The sequence below is a fragment of the Musca domestica genome, unplaced genomic scaffold (genome assembly GCF_030504385.1).
Source record: "Musca domestica strain aabys unplaced genomic scaffold, Musca_domestica.polishedcontigs.V.1.1 89, whole genome shotgun sequence".
In the NCBI taxonomy this organism is placed as follows: Eukaryota; Metazoa; Arthropoda; class Insecta; order Diptera; family Muscidae; genus Musca; species Musca domestica.
In genome coordinates this window covers 1,496,000-1,515,590 of record NW_026712430.1, presented here as the reverse complement: position 1 = coordinate 1,515,590, position 19,591 = coordinate 1,496,000, and the positions used below count along the sequence as shown (strand labels likewise).

At 37.1% G+C, this 19,591-nt stretch overlaps 2 protein-coding genes across 2 annotated transcripts in view; one reads left to right on the top strand and one right to left on the bottom strand.

The window, feature by feature from the left end:
* LOC101899300 (uncharacterized) overlaps nucleotides 1-19,591 on the bottom strand; it is a 506,597-nt gene that overhangs the window by 319,263 nt on the left and 167,743 nt on the right. The window lies entirely within an intron of this gene.
* On the top strand, nucleotides 9,322-18,211 carry LOC131806783 (uncharacterized). The gene is made up of 3 exons (XM_059131448.1): nucleotides 9,322-13,807; nucleotides 14,036-14,644; nucleotides 18,153-18,211. The coding sequence occupies exons 1-3, from the start codon at nucleotides 9,322-9,324 to the stop codon at nucleotides 18,209-18,211; spliced, it is 5,154 nt and encodes a 1,717-aa protein (XP_058987431.1).

Here is a 19,591-nt window from a genome sequence, read left to right as displayed (position 1 = left end):
GACACATATAATGCATATAATTCGTATAATTACCTGAAATGAGAGAACAAAAAAAAAGGAATAAAGTTAAATCAACAACAGCAACAAATTATTATTGTTATAACTAATTCAATCATTTTCCAAAGTAAATGCAGCATATAAAATTAAATACAACAGAAAAAAACACAAAACGAATAAAACCTCTAAACCATTAAAATGACATATTGTGGTCATTGCATTTATTTTTCAAAGGGATTATTGAAAAATAATAACGTGCCTTACTACAATTATTATTATTTCAATTATTTTATGTACACTCGACCACAAAAAGGCAACAACAGAAAACAAAAACAAACAAATTAAATATTCTGACATTAAACGGTAGAACAAAACAAAACACAAAAAAAAAACAAAAATCCGTGTAAAAAATCAACGACACGAATAAACTAATTATATAAATTAAGTCAATTTTTTTTTGATTCTGAATACCGGTGTAGCTTCCGAAAAACAACTAAACACATTGAACCTTTACAGCGTATTAAAGTGATTACATTGTAATTACGAATGTTTTAGGCAGGTCTTAGTTAACAAAAAAATCCACGTTCAAAAACAAAGCTTGAAAAAAATCCTATTAATGCCATTGATTTGTTTTCTGCTGACGGCTATTTGGATAATAAGCATTGAAACTGACACTTGTTTAAACAACAAATATTTATTAATAACAGTTTTATCTGTCTAATCGGCAATAGTAATAACTTTTCGAAACCCCCACATTTATAGGCCGAGGGGGTGCTGGAAGCTTTGTTGTTTATCGCATTCAATACAAATCTCTTATTAAAACTTAATTCAAAAACACCTATCACAATATTAAATTATATTGGGAGAGATTTTGAAAACCAGTGGCTAAAGTCATAAAAATGCTGAATATTCCGATCGGGATTATAGAAAAACGTAGACGATGTGGCAAACGTCTACGAAAACGTGAAGTAATGGATGTGCAGTAATGGATTTCTTGCGCTGTGCTTGAAAGTTCATTTTTTTAAGGATTACGGAGAAATTCGACAGTTTGTGAAAAAGTTTCAAAAAAAGAAAATACGTGTATCGGCGTTTTGAAAATTTAACATCGAAAAGTAAATAGGTGAGGGGCTAGCAACCACCCCATACTTTTTAAAATGCAATTCATTTTAGAGTCTTCGGCAATATTGCAGGTAAAAAAATCGGGGAATTTTTGGTACTTTTTATACCCTACACCACAAGGTGGTCAGGGTATTATGTCTTTGTGCATTTGTTTGTAACAGGTAAAAGGAAACGAGATAGGCCCATAGTTTCTTTTTATGATCTGCATAGAATCACTTTCTAAGTTGATTTATGCATGTCAGTCCGTCTGTCCGTCCGTCTGTCCATGTATTCTTGTGAACAAAATGCAGTTCGCATTTATTATCCGATTGAGATGAAATTTTCCAAACAACATTTGTTTGGTCCAAGGACGAACCCTATTGAAATTAGAGATAATCGGTAAAAATTTAAATATAGATCCCATATATATCTTCGTCCGATTTGTCATTTATTGTGCACCAAACGTGTAATATCAGCCCGAATAGTATGAAATTTTGCACATACAACCAAATTAGGCCTAAAAATAAATGTGCCAAATTTCGATTGCGAAATCGGTTCAGATATAGCTATAGCTCCCATATATATTCTTCATCCGATTTGTTATTTTTGTCCTCCGCAGCCGTAATATGCACTCTGTAACAACAATATTTGGGGAAATATATCAAATGCAGCTTAGAAATACCTTTGCTAAATTTTATCGAGATCGGTTCAGATTTGGATATAGCTCCCATATATAACTTCGTCCGATTTACCTTTTATTGTGCATCGTCTAATGTTTGCCCAAATGGGATGGAATTTGGCACATACGACTAAATTGAGTCTAGAAGCTAGCTATGCCAAATTTGGTGAAGATCGGTTCAGATATAGCTATAGCTCCCATATATATTGTTCATCCGATTTGTAGTATTTTTTACCCACAGCCGTAATATGCACTCCGCAGCAACGATATTTAGGGAAATATGTCAAATACAGCTCAGAAATATATTTGCCAAATTTTATCGAGATCGGTTCAGATTTGGATAAAGCTCCCATATTTATATTTATCTGATTTCAAATTAATTTTGCACCAAATGGGCAATACAAGTCCGAATTTAAAAGAAACAAATGCTTCGGCATATTTAGTCCTTTGAATTTTTAATTATAATTATAATCATAGGGTGTATGATTGAATTCTCCCATAAAAAACTTTTAATTGTTATGTGGAGCTCAACTAAATTAGCAAAGTGGTGTAGGGTATCATAAAATCGGCCCTGCCCGACTTTAGGACTTTCTTTACTGGTTTTAAAATATCTTTAGAAATTCCTTTTAAACAGGATCGTAGCACATCTAAATATTCTACGAAATTTTTTGTCATAAGATTCTACTGTAGGCCCTGAATACGTCAAGAGTATAAATCTTCTAAACGCTAGGAATACATATTTATTAAAAAAAAAAAAAAAAAATATTATAGGTTTAAAGCCGTACTTTGTGTGAGATTGTGTTAAAATCTCCAAAAAAATATAGAATTTTCAAAAAAAAAAAAAATAATAATAAATAAAATCTTCTAAAAATGCTGTTAAAATCTTAAAAATGCCGAATATAGCCGTTATTTTGGGGTCTGCACAAGCAACATTTGCCATAAGCCATTACAACATAAAAATACGAAACTTGAAATATCCGGCAAATAATGTAGCTGAAATCATCAAAATACCAAATAAAGGGCGGTACTAATACATGGGGCCTATATGAAGGCTTGAACTTGCATAGACAATTATCTATCATAGACTGTAGTTCCCATTACGAACTCTAAACACGAAATTTGAAACAACTCCGGTGAAAATTTTCGCTAAAATCATCAAAATATCGAATATTGGGATGTACCGTCATATGGAGACTATACGAAGGCGTGGTCCAGCGCACGCAATTTTATATCATAGGCTGTAGTAACCATTACAAATTCGAACGAAATTTGAAACAACTCGGGTGAAGAATGTCCCTAAAATCGTCAACATATTGTATACCGGGGGGTACCATTATATATGGGCTATACGATATCGTGGACTTATATAGACATTTCTCTTCCAAGTAGTAAAGTTCTTGAAAATAACTTCTAGTATTGATTTTAAGACAACTCCATTAAAAAATGTAGCTAAAATCATCAAAATACCGAATATCGAGAGGTATAGTTATATGGGGGATATACGATATAGTGGACATGTCCGTCAAGTTAAATTTAAATTTATTTAGCAAAGACACAAACCAATGAAATAGCTAAATAAAAAAAACATAATTAAAATTTATCTTGAAAAACTTTGAAACCCTTAACTCTACATTTAAACCGAGAATAAAATATTTAAAAATGAAGCGGTGTCAAGGCTGGGCACAAATGAAAGGTCTCGAGGAGTACTTTCCGAATCTGTGGACATTATAGTCAAAAAGAATTTCAGACTTAGGAATTTTTTGCGTTTTCTCCACATTTTCGTCCACAGAACAGAACAGAGAAAATGCAAAAAAATCCTAAGTCTGAAATTCTTTTTGACTATAAGGTCCACAGATTCGGAAAGTACTCCTCGAGACCTTTCATTTGTGCCCAGCCTCGACACCGCTTAATTTTTAGTTTCTGTTCTGTGGACCCTTTTATCTGCAATTTCCCCAAAATTGAGCGATAATTCTTCAGAAAATGCAAAAAATTCCTAAGTCTGAAATTCTTTTTGACTATAAGGTCCACAGATTCGGAAAGTACTCCTCGAGATCTTTCATTTGTGCCCAGCCACGACACCGCTTCATTTTTAGTTTCGGTCCTGTGGACGCTTTTATCTGCAATTTCCCTAAAATTGAGCGATAATTCTTCAGAAAATGCAAAAAATTCCTAATTGGATAAGGTAGTCTGGCTGAGAAGCCAGTTTTCTTTTTTCTTCCCAATTAGTGAAAAGTAAAAGATTTAATAATTTCTTTTCACCTTAATGACCCTTTGTTGCGAACCAAAGGAAAATGTTTTGCTTTACTAATTTCATTTTTTTAAAAATCAAATCTCTTTCTGTTGGATCCCTTTAAAAAGATGCAACAATATTCGTTCGTTCGTTCATCCGCTGTTGTGGGCCACAAAATAGTTTGAAATTGAAAATTCCAAAGCACGTCTGGCAATGAATCGGTTTTCATTTGTTTTTTTTTTTTTTTTTTTTTTTTTTTTTTTTTTTTTTTTTTTTTTTTTTGTTTTGGAGTTCAGATGTATTGGTTAAACGAAATAGTTTTCCGATAACATTTCCCTTTCATGATGATTTCTTCGTTTTGATGCTTTGCTTTTGAAGAGCATTTTGCTGTTTGTTTGTCTGTAATTTGTAACCATTACAAAGGAAAGTTTTACAATAAAGGGTTTGCGAACACACATTACAAAACACATACATTGGTAGTGTAAGCGCATACCATCAATGAATACAGATGAAAAGTATAAACATCTGCAAAAACGTGCGTTTTCATTGAATGTTGAATTTGAAAAATAATTTAATACTTTTGCGGAATCAAAGAAATACAAAACTTTTTTTTTTTGAGCCCTTTCATTGATGATGGATGAAGAGGACTGTAGTGTACCTTCTTGTGTGGTTGTAAAAATTTTGAAAGTTCTTTATATGTGTTTGTATTTCGTAAAAGTAAAAAAAGTTAAATAAGTTAGCGTAAAAAGATTTTTTTTACTTCTTAGTAATAATTTTATCTACTTGCTGATTTTTAGTCCTGACCTCCGTCATATAATCCGAGATTAATCCTCCGACATATAATCTGAGATTATTATTTTTTTAGAATATACTTCAGGGATCATCAGAGTCGTAAATTAAAACATAACAAATTTCTATGACTGTCAGAGTTCTAATAAAGTTAAAAGTATATTTCAAGGATTTTTAAAAATATACAGGGTGCGATAGAAATAACTGCAACAAAGTCAAAAGGCCATAATTTTTACATTTTTTTAAATTTTATTGAATGAAAGCAAAAAAATAGCATCAAATTAGGATAAGTTTAGATTTGTTCGAATTGGTCACCGAATTATGGCTTTCAAACGTCCAATGAAACCGTCACACGCTGCCCAAATGTTGCTCTGCGGTATTTTGGCCTATTACCGGCGTAGAGCTTGCTTGAGGTTATCGACACTTTGGTATTTTTTGGTGCCAAACTTCCTTTCCAAAATCCTAGAGATGCAATAGTCCAACGGATTGCTATCCGGAGACTTCGGTGGCCAATGTGTGCTGGAAATGAAGTGAGGGACCACATTTTGTAACCATTCATGGGTGGCACGTGCTGACTGCGATGGTGCTGAGTCTTGTTGGAATATCCAAGGTCTGTGGGCAAAATGTTTCCGTGCCCAAGACTTTAATACACCCTCCAGAATATTTTCGCGATAATATTCCGCATTTATTCTGATGCCACGGTCGATTAATACGAGAGGAGAGAGACCATCGGCTGTTATGGCGGCCCACACCATCACCAGCTGACCTCTTTGGGAAGTAAACACGATCAAACTGCTAGACAACGAACGGAGAAAACCAAATTCGGCAATTCTTTAGCTCTTTTGAGTCTATTTTCTTTATGTTGCGGTGTAAGTTCTTGCTGTTTTTGGAATTTCAATTTTACCCCGAGCTCATTTCTTAATATTTGCGAATGGAACATTGCGATATGTTTAGCTTACGAGCCATTTTTCGGCCACTGCGACGCGGGTTTCGATCAAGTCGCTTCTTTACTTTTCGAACCATTTCTGCTGATGTTGCTATTTTCTGCCATCCACTTCCTTGACGTCGGTCTACGCTACCAGTCACGGTAACGAGAGAGACTTCACTATCAAATTTCCAGATTCCAGCTCTATACATTCACTTAATACCAAATATGCTACCATTCAGTACTTTTTGTACAATTATAGTACACATTTTCGAAACCCACTTCTCCTGGTAACACATGAACAACGACCATAATAACAAATTTCTGATTGCAAGCACTACGAAATTTTACAAAATTTAGTACTAATCAGTACTTTTCGTACACTTGTAGTACACATTTCCAAAATCACCTCTTTATCACAAACCTACCATAAACAGGGATCCCAATACAAAATCAGTTCTATCCGTCCCCCTAAACCAACATGTTCGAAATTTAGTAGCAGTTATAGTACACACCTAACACAACTGTTCCAAATTTAGTACTTTTCGTACAATTATAGCACACATTTCGAAAACCACCTTCACATATCAAACATACTTTCTACCCTTGATTCTCATACCACATTTTTAGCTCTATCCGTTACAACGTTACAGTTCGTATTTTCAAAAACCTTTTCGTACATCCATCCTGCACTCCATTAGTAGCCCTCATACCAAATTTTAGAATATAAGCTCATTCCGTTTGTCCAATACAAATTATTAAATATTTAGCATTCTTCATACCCTCTTAGTACGAACTTTTTTTAATTTTTATACTGTGGACTATAAATGAGGAGCTAAGGTATAGCCCCTATATAACGGTAACTCCCGATATTTGGTATTTTGATGATACTGGTCCACGTCGTCGTATAGACCCTAATATAACGGCTACATTAGGTATTTTTAGGATTTTAACAGAATATTTAACGGATTTTATTTTTGAAAATTGCCATATTCGTTTCAAATGGTGCAGGGTATTCAAAGTTCGTCCCTGCCGGACTTACAGCTTTTTTCTTGTAAGTAATATTTAGGTTAAAATCGTGGATTTTTTTAACAATGTCCTTGCAAGGGTTTTTAAAGTTATTATGTTGGATATTTTGAAGAATATATGTCTTTACATCTTGCATATATTTCAAAAGTGTTTTCACAGTCAATTGCTGATTTTCAAGATATATTTTTTATCGGAAATGATTGCAGTTTTCAACATATAAGTTTCACGAAAATCTTTCTTTAAAAATTTAATGGCACTCCAATAATATTGTGTTTAATAAAAGTCAATGCTCCCTCCGAAAAATCATTAACAAATTCAATCTCTTCACTTCAACAAGGAACTTATGTGGCATTTGCCGACAAGGAAGATGAATGACCCATAATGTGATTATATATATACATATAAATCAATGATAATTTTCCTTTTTCAACACAATGTGTTGTTCCTCCTACATATATCTCAAAATCGCAGGGAAAAGTGAAAACGAATGAAAAATATTTCTTTATAAATTAATCATAATATCATCATCGTTGGGCAAATATGATAGGCAAATGAAACAGTCGAATCCAGTTTAATGAAATTTACATGAGAAGGAGATATTTATTAATTTCATTATATTTTTTTAAATGAATAAAAACTAATTTCAATGTTATTATTATTTTTCCGAAAGTTTCGTCAGCTTGCATTCAACTTACTGAGGGTACATTAAATAGAATGTTATCTCGATCCATGCTTGGAAATTATTATCAAGTAAAGAAGTATTATGTAAATTAGAATACATATAGAGGGTGAGATGAAAAAACTGCAACCAACTTCATTTCTAAGCCACTCGTCCGACAACTGTTAAATTAATTCCAGTGACAGCTCATTTTATTGTTTACACGCGTACAAAAGCATTTTGGTGAGAATTTTCCAGAAAAAAAGTTATTCGTGATTGAATTCAAGCGTGATAGTATAATGTCTTATATTTGGCTGGAAAACCACAAGTCGCTATCGATAGAGCACTCCAACATGTAAATGTGAATAGATCTATACCTCGTTACCGTGATACTCGTATACCTCGTTACCGTGATACTGGTAGCGTAGCCCGACGTCAAGGAAGTAGATGGAAGAAAACAGCAACATCAGAAGAAATGGTTCGGAAAGTAAAGGAGCAACTTGATCGAAACTCACGTCGCAGTGGCCGAAAAATGGCTCATGGGCTGAACATATCGCAATATTCCATTCGGAAAATATCTTTAAAAATGAGTTCGGGGTAAAGCCATTTGAAATTCCAATAAGATCAAGAACTAACAACGCAACAGAAAGAGAATGTACTCAAAAGAGCTATAGAGTTGCTTTGCTCGGCCGAAAGTGGTGAACTGCCGAATTTGTTTTTCTCCGATGAGAAAACATTCGTTGTCCAACAGTTTGTAAACAAACAAAACGATCGTGTTTACTTGCCAAATAGGTCAGCTGAAAATGTGCACCTTCGGTTGTCCACCAGAACTCAATCGCCAGCCATGGTGATGATTTGGGCCACCATAACAGCCAATGGTCGCTCTCCGCTCGTATTAATCGTGGCATCAGAATAAATGCCGAAAATGATCGCGAAAATATTCTGGAGGGTGTATTAAAGCCTTGGGCACGCAAACATTTTGGCCGCAGACCTTGGATATTCCAACAGGACCCAGAACGTGTCACCCAAGAATGGTTACAAAATGAGGTTCCTCGCTGCATTTCCAGTGCACAATGGCCACCAAATCTCCGAATACCAATCCGTTGGACTATTGTGTCTGGAGTATTTGGAAAACAAGGTTGGGACTAAAAAATACCAAAGTGTCGATCACCTGAAGTAAGCGCTTCGGGGAAATTTCCTGGAATGGGCTAAAATACCATAGAGCAACATCCGGGCAGCGTAATTCGTGCCAAGGGTGACCACTTCGAACAAATCTAAACTTATTCTAAAATTTGATGCTATTTCCGAAATTTTTTGCTTTTATTCAATAAAATTAAAAAAAAAAACAAGTGTTCAAAAGAACATATTTTACTAACACATTTTTAATTTTGTTTTTATTATTATTTTATTCTATGTCAGCATATAACTGACCTATATAATTATTGTTTGCCTTATGCAGGCCAATAGCCTAAATAAAGAAACACCTCGATTGGTTTCACATTGCATGGGTTATTGGCTGAAGTAATTTATTGCTTAGTTAACTTTAAATGCTAGTTTTAATGAATTCAAAAATGTATAAATAGAAAGCAAAAATAAATTTTCTTGGTAGATTACAAGAAATTGTAAACATACCAAGGTTACACAATTCAAGTGTTGTGTATATCTGCTTTAATTAATATTAATAAACATTTTTTGGTGACCCCGACGTGATCCTGACAAGGATTACTTGATTCACTCATAAATTTCGAATTTCCCCCCACCAGTGGTAAGGAATTTGAAATATTTATTTGTGAAAGGAGCTAGTTACGTACAACTAGTAGCACCATCTAAGAGCCAGAAACATCTGGAGAAGAAGCCAGTACCTACATCAAGAATCTGAATCAACTGATAGCTAATCACCGTAAGGCGGATACAGTATGGATCTAGCTACAGTAATCGAGCAACAACAAGCAGCAATTGCCGAGTTGAGGAAGGCAATTGCGAACGTAAAAAAGGCTCCATTGGAAAGAAGAACGGTGGAGTTCTACAGCAAAAAGCTCAAGGAAATGGAAGCACTCTGGGCAGAGATCGATCGCAATGAAAACAAAATTCGTGCAGATCCTGCGGCAGAGTCACATCTCCATATCACCAATAACGAATACCAAGTCATTGGTGAAGAGTACAGAGCTGCAATCGACAACATCGAGGCAGACATCAAAAGGGGCAAAGAACAAATGCCTCAGAAACCGCTTCCCGCAACAAGGGAGGGGGTGCAAAAACAATCAGGCCAGTTTACTGCAACCAGCAGCGTGACTGCATTAGTGAGACGTCAGAGGGCTCTAATGCAGTCCATACAAACGTTAATAAGGGGCAATTCAGGCCAAGCTGCTCCCTGTCAGACAGTGGCTGCAATTGAAAAACTGTGGACACACGTGGAAGATATCCACTTCAAAATGTTCGAGGACTTTGATGACCCAACGTTGGTGGGGTACGATGCATCAGCCTACGTTCTCTTAGAGGAAGAGACGTTAAAGTTCAAAGAAAAAATATCGACGCTAACACAGGTCGATCATTCGTCGTCTCAGCAGAGATCAGGCGGAAACTTGGCAAATCAAGTTAATCTGCCAAAAATTACAATCCCTCAATTTAATGGGGATTATTCGAAGTGGCAGACGTTTGCTGACATTTTTGGGAAAATGATCAACGAGCAAGCCTTGCCACAAGTGCAAAAAATGTGGTATCTCAAGGCCAACGTGACTGGGGAAGCCGAGAAACTCATAAGGCACCTCGAGTTGACCGAGGCGAATTACGACATTGCCTGGAAGACACTCCAAGACAGGTACAATAACAAGAGAGCTCAAGTGTCAACTATACTTGAGAGAATGCTAAACCTGCCCAACATGTCTGGCGATAGCAGATCAGTGAAGGACTTTCATGATAGTCTTCATGAATCGTTATTGGCATTGGAGGGTCTTGGAGTAAGGCCAAAGGAATGGGATCCACTCTTAATCCACATCCTAACAAAGAGGATGGACAAGACTACTCATGTGTTGTATGAGCAGTCGATTGTAGATTCGAAAGAACTCCAAACGATGGATCATTTCATGAAATGTTTGAGGAGTCGTTTCGAATCATTAGAAGCTGTCAATGGGATTCAGAAGAGCAAACCGTCAGCAACGACTGCTTCCACCACGATCCGTAGATGTCACATGTGCAAAGGTGACCACCCCCTATATTACTGCAAACAGTTCTTGGCAATGACAGTGCCCGAAAGACAGAAATGGGTTGCTAGACACAAGATGTGTCTAAATTGCTTCAAGGATGACCATCAGGCAAAAACGTGTACAAGTGGGAAGTGCAGGAAGTGTCAACAAAAACACAATACACTTTTGCATTTTTCAACGAGGCCACAAGTAGAGAACAAGTCAGCAGATTTGTCGGTTCAACAGCCGCCAACAGTAGCATCGGCGAATAGATCCCAATCATACGTACTTCTTGCAACCGCACGTGTTGCGATCAAGGCAAATAATGGAAGAAGCTATGAGTTTAAGGCGATTCTGGATTCCGGTTCACAAATTAATCTGGTGTCAGAGCGACTAGTGCAGAGGTTGGGTATCGAACCCATTCAAACATCTCTCTGTATCGAAGGTGTTGGAGGTAGATCAAGAACCGCAAACCACAGGGTCAACGTGGAGCTTAAGTCACTCACCAGCAAATTCAGAACACGCCTAGAAGCCTTTGTGTTACCAAATATAGTGCCACCCCAACCAAGCACTGAGATCGACATCACATCATGGCCTATTCCAGAAAACATAAAACTAGCAGATCCCTATTTTTATCAAACGACCAGGATTGACGTACTACTTGGAGCAGAGTTCTACTTCAACCTGATTCTCTCACAAGAACTTCGAATGTCCAAAGAGCTTCCTATATTGAAGAACTCAAAACTAGGATGGATTGCTAGTGGAAGAGTTCAGGCTGAATCAGAAACTGTGACATGCGCCGTTTTCGGAGAAGATGAACATGCTTTAGAAGATTTATTAAAGATGTTCTGGGAACAAGACGATGTTTGTGAAGACCAGAAGTTGACAATAGCAGAGGAACAGTGTGAAAATCACTTCAACCAAAATACAACAGTGAATGAGAATGGTCGGTTTGTGGTGCGATTACCGTTTGCAGACGGCCCTGAGAAAATTTCTGAATCCTTGAATATTGCAGCATCAAGATTCTTTGCGTTGGAACGTCGCTTATCTAAGGATGCAAGTCTTCACGAGCAGTATGCTAAATTTATGAAGGAGTATGAGGATCTGGGACATATGACGAAAATACAATCAAGAGAGGTGCGTGGTAATCATTACTATATCCCGCATCATTGTGTCCTACGCCCAAATAGCAGCACAACAAAACTGAGGGTTGTGTTCGATGCGTCTTGCAAGTCATCATCTGGATGGTCACTCAATGATATTTTGCATTCAGGTCCCAGGGTTCAAGGAGATCTGTTTGGAATGCTGTTGCGGTTTAGACTGCCGAGATTTGTGTTTACAACAGACATTGAAAAGATGTACAGACAAGTGCTAGTCGACAAAAGAGATCGCAAATATCAACTAATCGTATGGAGAAACACTCCAGACAAGGAACTCGAACATTACATGTTGAATACGTTAACATATGGTACGACGTGTGCCCCATATCTTGCTACAAGATGTCTGAAAAGGCTAGCAGATACGAACATACAAAGATATCCATTGGGGGCGATGGTATTGCAAAAGAATTTTTACGTTGACGATTGCATGTGCGGGTCTGACAGTTTAACAACGGCAATTGAGATGCAGAAACAAGTTAATATGTTACTACTGGAAGCTGGATTTAGACTACGAAAATGGTGTGCTAACCACTTAAAACTGCTGCATGGAATTCCTCCAGAAGATAGAGAAGTAGATCTCAATTTTGACAAATCATCAACCAAGGTTTTGGGATTAACATGGATTCCTCAAGCAGACCGATTTTGTTTGAAGAGTGATGTGAACGAATGCACCAAGGTCACCAAGCGGAAGGTCACATCTGATTTGGCAAGATTGTTTGACCCCTTAGGAATTGCGGGTCCTGTGGTGTCAGCAGCTAAGATCTTTATTCAGCAACTGTGGAAGAATAAACTTGGCTGGGACGAGGAACTGCCAGCAGAAAGGGCAGCATATTGGCTATCGTTCCGAGAAGGTCTGAAGATGTTAAATGATTTCAGGTTACCCAGACACATGTTTGATGGAGAGAAACCAACAAAAATTGAGATACATACTTTCGTGGACGCGTCAGAAAAGGCATATGGTGCTGTGGTGTATCTTCGAGCTATGCTGCCAGACGGCAGGCATATAGTCAGACTTCTTTGTTCAAAATCAAAAATAGCACCAATAAAGGAGATCACGCTGCCACGGTTAGAGCTTTGTGCCGCTGAATTGGGAACAAAACTTACTGCTAAGGTCAAAGCCGAATTGGGTTACGAAGATCTAAGGACTATTTATTGGTCAGACTCAGAGATTACATTGTACTGGATCAATTCAGAACCATCAGCTCTAAAGACGTTCGTTGCCAACAAGGTAAAAAATATACAAGGCAGATCGATAAACACTCAATGGCGACATGTGGGGACGAAGGATAATCCTGCCGATTATATATCCAGAGGTATGAAACCAGATCGTCTGTCGGGATGTCTGATGTGGTTTTATGGACCCACGTATCTACATGGAAATGAATCTCTCTGGCCGGGGCCCTTCTCAAAGAATAGAGAAAATCAATCCGATCTTGAATTCAAGACAAAATCTACAGTATCAGCAATTGCCTCACAGAGTGGGTTACAGGATATGATCTATGGAATCAACCACAAGGGTTCATTTAGACGATTACAACGTATTGTCGGTTATGTCCTGCGATTTTCAGAAAGGATAAAGGGACGCAAGCATGGAAGTTCGACAGATGTATTGACACCTATGGAGTTGAATCAGGCGATGCAACTAATAGTCAAGACCGTACAGGTGGCAGATTTTGCGAAAGAAATTCAGCAATTGAGGAAACATGGAGCATTGGACAAATCAAGCTCCATACATAGTTTAACTCCGTTTCTTGATGACAGAGGAATACTTAGAGTCGGTGGCAGGTTGGAAGAGGCAACCTTAGCATACGACACAAAACACCCGATGTTGTTACCATACAACGATCCAATTGTGAAACTCATTCTTAGCATGATCCATTTAGAGAATAGCCACTGTGGGTCACAACTATTACTGGCAACATCAAGACAAAAATATTGGATAATCAAGGGGAAGGCTATGGCTCGCAACATTGTGCAAAATTGCGTAAGGTGCACCCGGGCGAAGCCAAAGTTATACAACCAAATCATGGGAAATCTCCCACCGAGCATAGAGACCAAGAGTAGGAGTGAAGAGCCATCTCCAAAGCGATTGAAGACGTCAAGCAGCATGCTAGTATCGATGATGCTTGTGGCTTTACTATTTTTACCTCTATGCTTGTGTCATTCGTTCAACATACACAAGTTTGAGAATAAGCCCGGCATCTATTTTGAAGGAATTGGAATCACAAAAGTAGTAACAGCAGAGTGGAAACTGATCACTTATTATGATCTTTCCCCATTTTGGGCAGATATGGATGGCTTTTCTACCGGGATAGGAACCCTTCAGAAGTTGTGTAAGATAGCAGTTGAGAACAGAAGCTGTGAGATACTTTCAGAAAATCTTATTCAAGTACAAAAGCAGTTGGAATCAAATACACTGAACATATTCCCCAGGCGCATCAGGAGAGGAGCTCTAAACATAGTCGGGAACCTCGCACACTCGTTATTTGGTGTCTTGGATTCGGAATATGCGGAGCAAATGACTGTGACAATTGAGAAGGCAATTAAAGACAAGCAACATTTGTTGGATCTTCTAAAAAATCAGACATCTATTATTGATTCAACAATCAACATAATTAGAAAGGACGAAGATACGAGCCAAAGGAACTTCGGCAACATGCAAGTGGAGATGAACCTTTTGGCAAATAAGCTCATGCTACTTTCATCAAGGTTGAAACATATAGAAGATAACTTAATCGACGTTTTAACGGATGCTCATCATGGTCGGATAAGTCCGTTGCTACTTACGCCACATCAATTGCTACAAGAGCTCCAAACCATCAAGGCTCACATTCCTCCATCTCGTGCTCTACCCGTTCGCGAAGATAATGTTTCGGATTTCTTCAAATTAATGAAGAGTAAGGGAAGGGTTATTAAGAACCATATCATATTCGAGATTCGCCTTCCATTAGTGGATCTCCAGCAGTATGATTTATTCAAAATGATCCCCGTACCTATGCTACGATCCGGTCGATTTATTTCAATAGCTTTGAAATCAACATTATTGGCAGCTAACGTCCATCGGGATGAGTTCATATCGCTAACCGCAGAAGAAATGAACAGCTGCATACATACCACAAATGACGTTTTTATTTGCGACAACCAAGCGAAATTTAGCAAAGGCGATCGATCACATTTATGCGAGGTGATTTTCTTATTGAACAAATCGTCAGAAGCGTGCGACTTGCAATCAACCATGCACCACCAAACTTGGAGACAAATGGAACAAAAGAATAAATGGATGTTTACTCTAGCCAATTTAACAGAATTGTCCTTTGTTTGTGGTACAAAAATGACACACCTGGAGGTGCAAGGAGCTGGAACTTTAGAAATTGGGCCAGGCTGCATTTTCAAAGACAACACATTTACAATATACGGTCACTACGAAAACAAAACAACAGTGCACACATCATATCTGAGACTTAAGCCACTGGATTCCATAATCTCAAGCAGTAAGCTTGTCTTGCTCAACAAAACATTAAACAGCACCTATGAAACACATGCTGCTGAACTCGTCACCTTACACCAACAGCTAAAAACTATTGAAATCGGACGCCTTCCACAATTAATGAAATCGACGGCCATTCACCATCATACCATCAGCTATCTAGCTCTTTGCATTGGAATTGGAGTAGCCATATACGTCATTGTCAAGTTTCGGCACCACAGAACTTCCAACAATAACATGAACCCAACACCTACCCCTCGGCAGTCAGTCTCATCATCATACGTCATTGACCAGACAGTTTCTTGAACGTTCCTCGTTCAACGTGGGGGAGAATGTTCAAAAGAACATATTTTACTAACACATTTTTAATTTTGTTTTTATTATTATTTTATTCTATGTCAGCATATAACTGACCTATATAATTATTGTTTGCCTTATGCAGGCCAATAGCCTAAATAAAGAAACACCTCGATTGGTTTCACATTGCATGGGTTATTGGCTGAAGTAATTTATTGCTTAGTTAACTTTAAATGCTAGTTTTAATGAATTCAAAAATGTATAAATAGAAAGCAAAAATAAATTTTCTTGGTAGATTACAAGAAATTGTAAACATACCAAGGTTACACAATTCAAGTGTTGTGTATATCTGCTTTTCAATGATGTTGACGATTGGTTCGCTGATGGGTCAACCTGTGCCGTTAACGGTTCTCCCACAAGAAAATGACCAGGTGTTAATGCAGCTAGATCATTTGGATCGTCAGAAATAGGAGTCAACGGTCGGGAATTCAGGATTGCTTCTATTTCAATAACAACTGTTTCCAACTCTTCGTGGGTTAATGATGCACTATTAGTGGTGCGAAGCAACAGTTGCTTGGCTGACTTCACCGCGGCTTCCCATAAGCCACCAAAATGTGGTGCTCTTGGGGGAATAAACTGGAAATCGATCCCTTCTCTTGAGCACGTCTCCGCTATTATTTCTTTGCCTTTCTCCCCAAAGACAGCCTTATTGAATTCATCGAGCTGATTTTTAGCACCTACAAAGTTAGTCGCGTTGTCTGAATATAGGGTTTGACATTTTCCTCGCCGAGAGATAAATCTCTTCAATGCTCCAATGAATGCTTCCGTTGTTAGGTCTGTAACTACTTCCAAATGTACAGCCTTTGTTGCGAAGCAGACAAAGACAGCGATGTAAACCTTGTGTGGTCTCTTGGTCTTAATAAACAACAAGTAAAAAAGCTGTAAGTTCGGCCGGGCCGAACTTTAAATACCCTCCACCATTTGGTACAAATTAGGCAATTTCCAAAAAAAATAATAATAATAATAAAATCCGTTAAAAACTCTGTTAAAATATTAAAAATACCGAATTCCTATACGACGACGTGGACCTGCATAGGCAAGTTTTGTCATAAGTTATCACAATATTTAAATGCGAAGCTCGAAGAAAAATCTGTTTATAATGTATGTTAAAAACGGTAAAAGGGCTGAATTCGAAGTTACAAAGGTATCTGAAAGCATCAAAATACCGAATATAGGGGGTACCTTTATATGGGGACTATACGAAGACGTGGACCTGCACAGACAATTTTTTGGGATGGGCTGAAGTAGCCATTACGAACTTCACATGCGAAATTTGAAACAATCCCGGTAAATAATGTCGCTAAAATCATAAAAATACCGAATATCGGGGGGTACGGTATATGGGAGCTATACGAAGACGTGGACCTACATGGCCCATTTTTTGTTTTATGCTGCAGTATCTATTACAAACTTCAAATACCAAATTTGGAATGATTCCGTTAAATAATGTCGCTAAAATCATCAAAATACCGAATATCGGGGGTACCGTTATATGGGGGCTATATGAAGACATGGACCTACATGGCTCATTTTTTGACTTAGGATGTAGTATCCATTACGAACTTCAAATACCAAATTTGAAACGATTCCGGTAAATAGTGTCGCTAAAATCATCAAAATACCGAATATCGGGGGGTACCGTTATATGGGGGCTATACGAAGACGTGGACCTGCACAGATAACTTTCTGTCTTAGGCTGTAGTATCCGTTACGAACTTCAAATGCCAAATTTCAAACAATTCCGTTAAATGATGTCGCTAAAATCATCAAAATACCGAATATCGGGAGGTACCGTTATATGGGGGCTATATGATAACGTGGACCTACATGGTCCATTTACGAACTTAACCTGCCTACTGGCAAAATATACATGTGTGCAAAATTTTAGCCTTCTATCTCAATTTGTACGAAAGAAAGCGTGATTACAACAGACAGACAGACATGGCTAAATCGTCTTAGACTTTTACGCTGATCAAGAATATATATTTCCTTTTTTTTGGTCTGACATGAGTATTTCGAGGAGTTACAAACGGAATGACAAAATTAATATACCCTCCATAGTATGGTGGAGGGTATAAAAATGTAAAAATTATGGCGTCTGACTTTGTTGCAGATTTTTATCTCTCCCTGTATACAAATAGTTCCATTAAATTTCACCCAAGCAGTTTCGTCAGGAGACTAATAACAATTGTCCTTTTTACGTCCTTGAGTTACTTGCAATTTCCAGAAAAAAAATTGTTGAACTTTTCTCGTTACAATTAATTGGAATCGATTGTACATCAAATGTTCACAATATGAGTGATGAATATTCATTTCAAGATGTTACCAGGATGACGATGATGATGATGATGATGGGGATGATCCTTTTTTGTTGTATTTTATTACAGTGCCGGAAACGTGCAGACATTTAGCATAAGAAAACTAACATCAATACAATACATAATGATTTTCTGTGTATGTGTATATCATCCCACTGTAGCAGCGGCAATGTGTACGGCAATAGTATCTGATTTCAGCATTCAACAAATATTAATTAATTTTATGCCACTTTCCACCTACAGGTTGCCAAACCAATACCGCTACCACCACTAGCTACAATGATAAGAAATTTCAGCCATAAGTTACCCATATCACAATGTCTGTGTAAATATGCTTTGTTCTGCGTTCTTTTTTTTCCTTCTTTCTCTTGACATCAATTAATTATAATTTTATTAATTATATTATAATGGCGTATTAAGCGTAAATACATTAAGGATAATTACTAATAGTGTTCAAGTGAAATGGGATACGAAGGATATATTAAGGATATATGTATGTGGAAAGAATAAAGTATTTAAATGTCTGAACTAAAATGTCTAATTAATTCAATTAATTCGAATTAAAAAATGCTGATTCATATGACATGTTGAAATAGGAGTTACTATGGTAGGTATTAATATAAGGAAGTGATTATGAGTGATTATTATGGAAGTGATTATGAAGAAACCTCCATGAAGGTCCATTTCCAATGAGATTTCCATTCCCACCAATCTACAGATGTAAACCAGTAAAGAAAGTCCTAAAGTCGTGCGGGGCCGATTTTATGATACCCTACACCACTTTGCTAATTTAGTTGAGCTCCACTTAATAATTAAAAGTTTTTATGGGAGAATTCAATCATACACGCTATGATTATAATTATAAATTAAAATTCAAAGGACTAAATATGCCGAAGCATTTGTATCTTTTAGATTCGAACTTGTATTGCCCATTTGGTGCTAAATTAATTTGAAATCGGATAAAAATATATATGGGAACTATATCCAAATCTGAACCGATCTCGATAAAATTTGGCAAAGATATTTCTGAGCTGTATTTGATATATTTCTCTGAATATCGTTGTTACGGAGTGCATATTACGGCTGTGGGTAACAAATACAATAAATCGGATGAACAATATATATGGGAGCTATAACTATATCTGAACCGATCTTCGCCAAATTTGGCATACTACCTTCTACACTCAATTCGGTCGTATGTGCCAAATTCCATCCCATTTGGACAAATATTACACGTTTGGTGCACAATAAATGGTAAATCGGAAGAAGTTATATATGGGAGCTATATCCAAATCTGAACCGATCTCGATAAAATTTAGCAAAGGTATTTCTGAGCTGCATTTGATATATTTCCCCAAATATTGTTGTTACAGAGTGCATATTACAGCTGCAGAGGATAAAATAACAAATCGGATGAACAATATATATGGGAGCTATAGCTATATCTGAACCGATTACGATAAAATTTGGCATACTTATTTTCAGGCCTAATTTGGTTGTATGTGCAAAATTCCATACTATTCGGGCTGATATTACACGTTTGGTGCACAATAAAAGGCAAATCGGACGAAGATATATATGGGAGCTATATCTAAATTTTTACCGATTATCTCCAATTTCAATAGGGTTCGTCCTTAGGCCAAACAAATGTTGTTTGCAAAATTTCATCTCAATCGGATAAT

What these genes read in the sequence shown, in the direction of transcription:
- LOC131806783 (XM_059131448.1), top strand. Translation starts at nt 9,322, where the DNA reads ATGGATCTAGCTACAGTAATCGAGCAACAACAAGCAGCAATTGCCGAG. An exon ending in ACCGAGCATAGAGACCAAGA is followed by an intron (nt 13,808 to 14,035) that starts GTAGGAGTGAAG and finishes CATTTTGGGCAG; the next exon opens with ATATGGATGGCTTTTCTACC. An exon ending in TTTCTTCAAATTAATGAAGA is followed by an intron (nt 14,645 to 18,152) that starts GTAAGGGAAGGG and finishes TTCCACCTACAG; the next exon opens with GTTGCCAAACCAATACCGCT.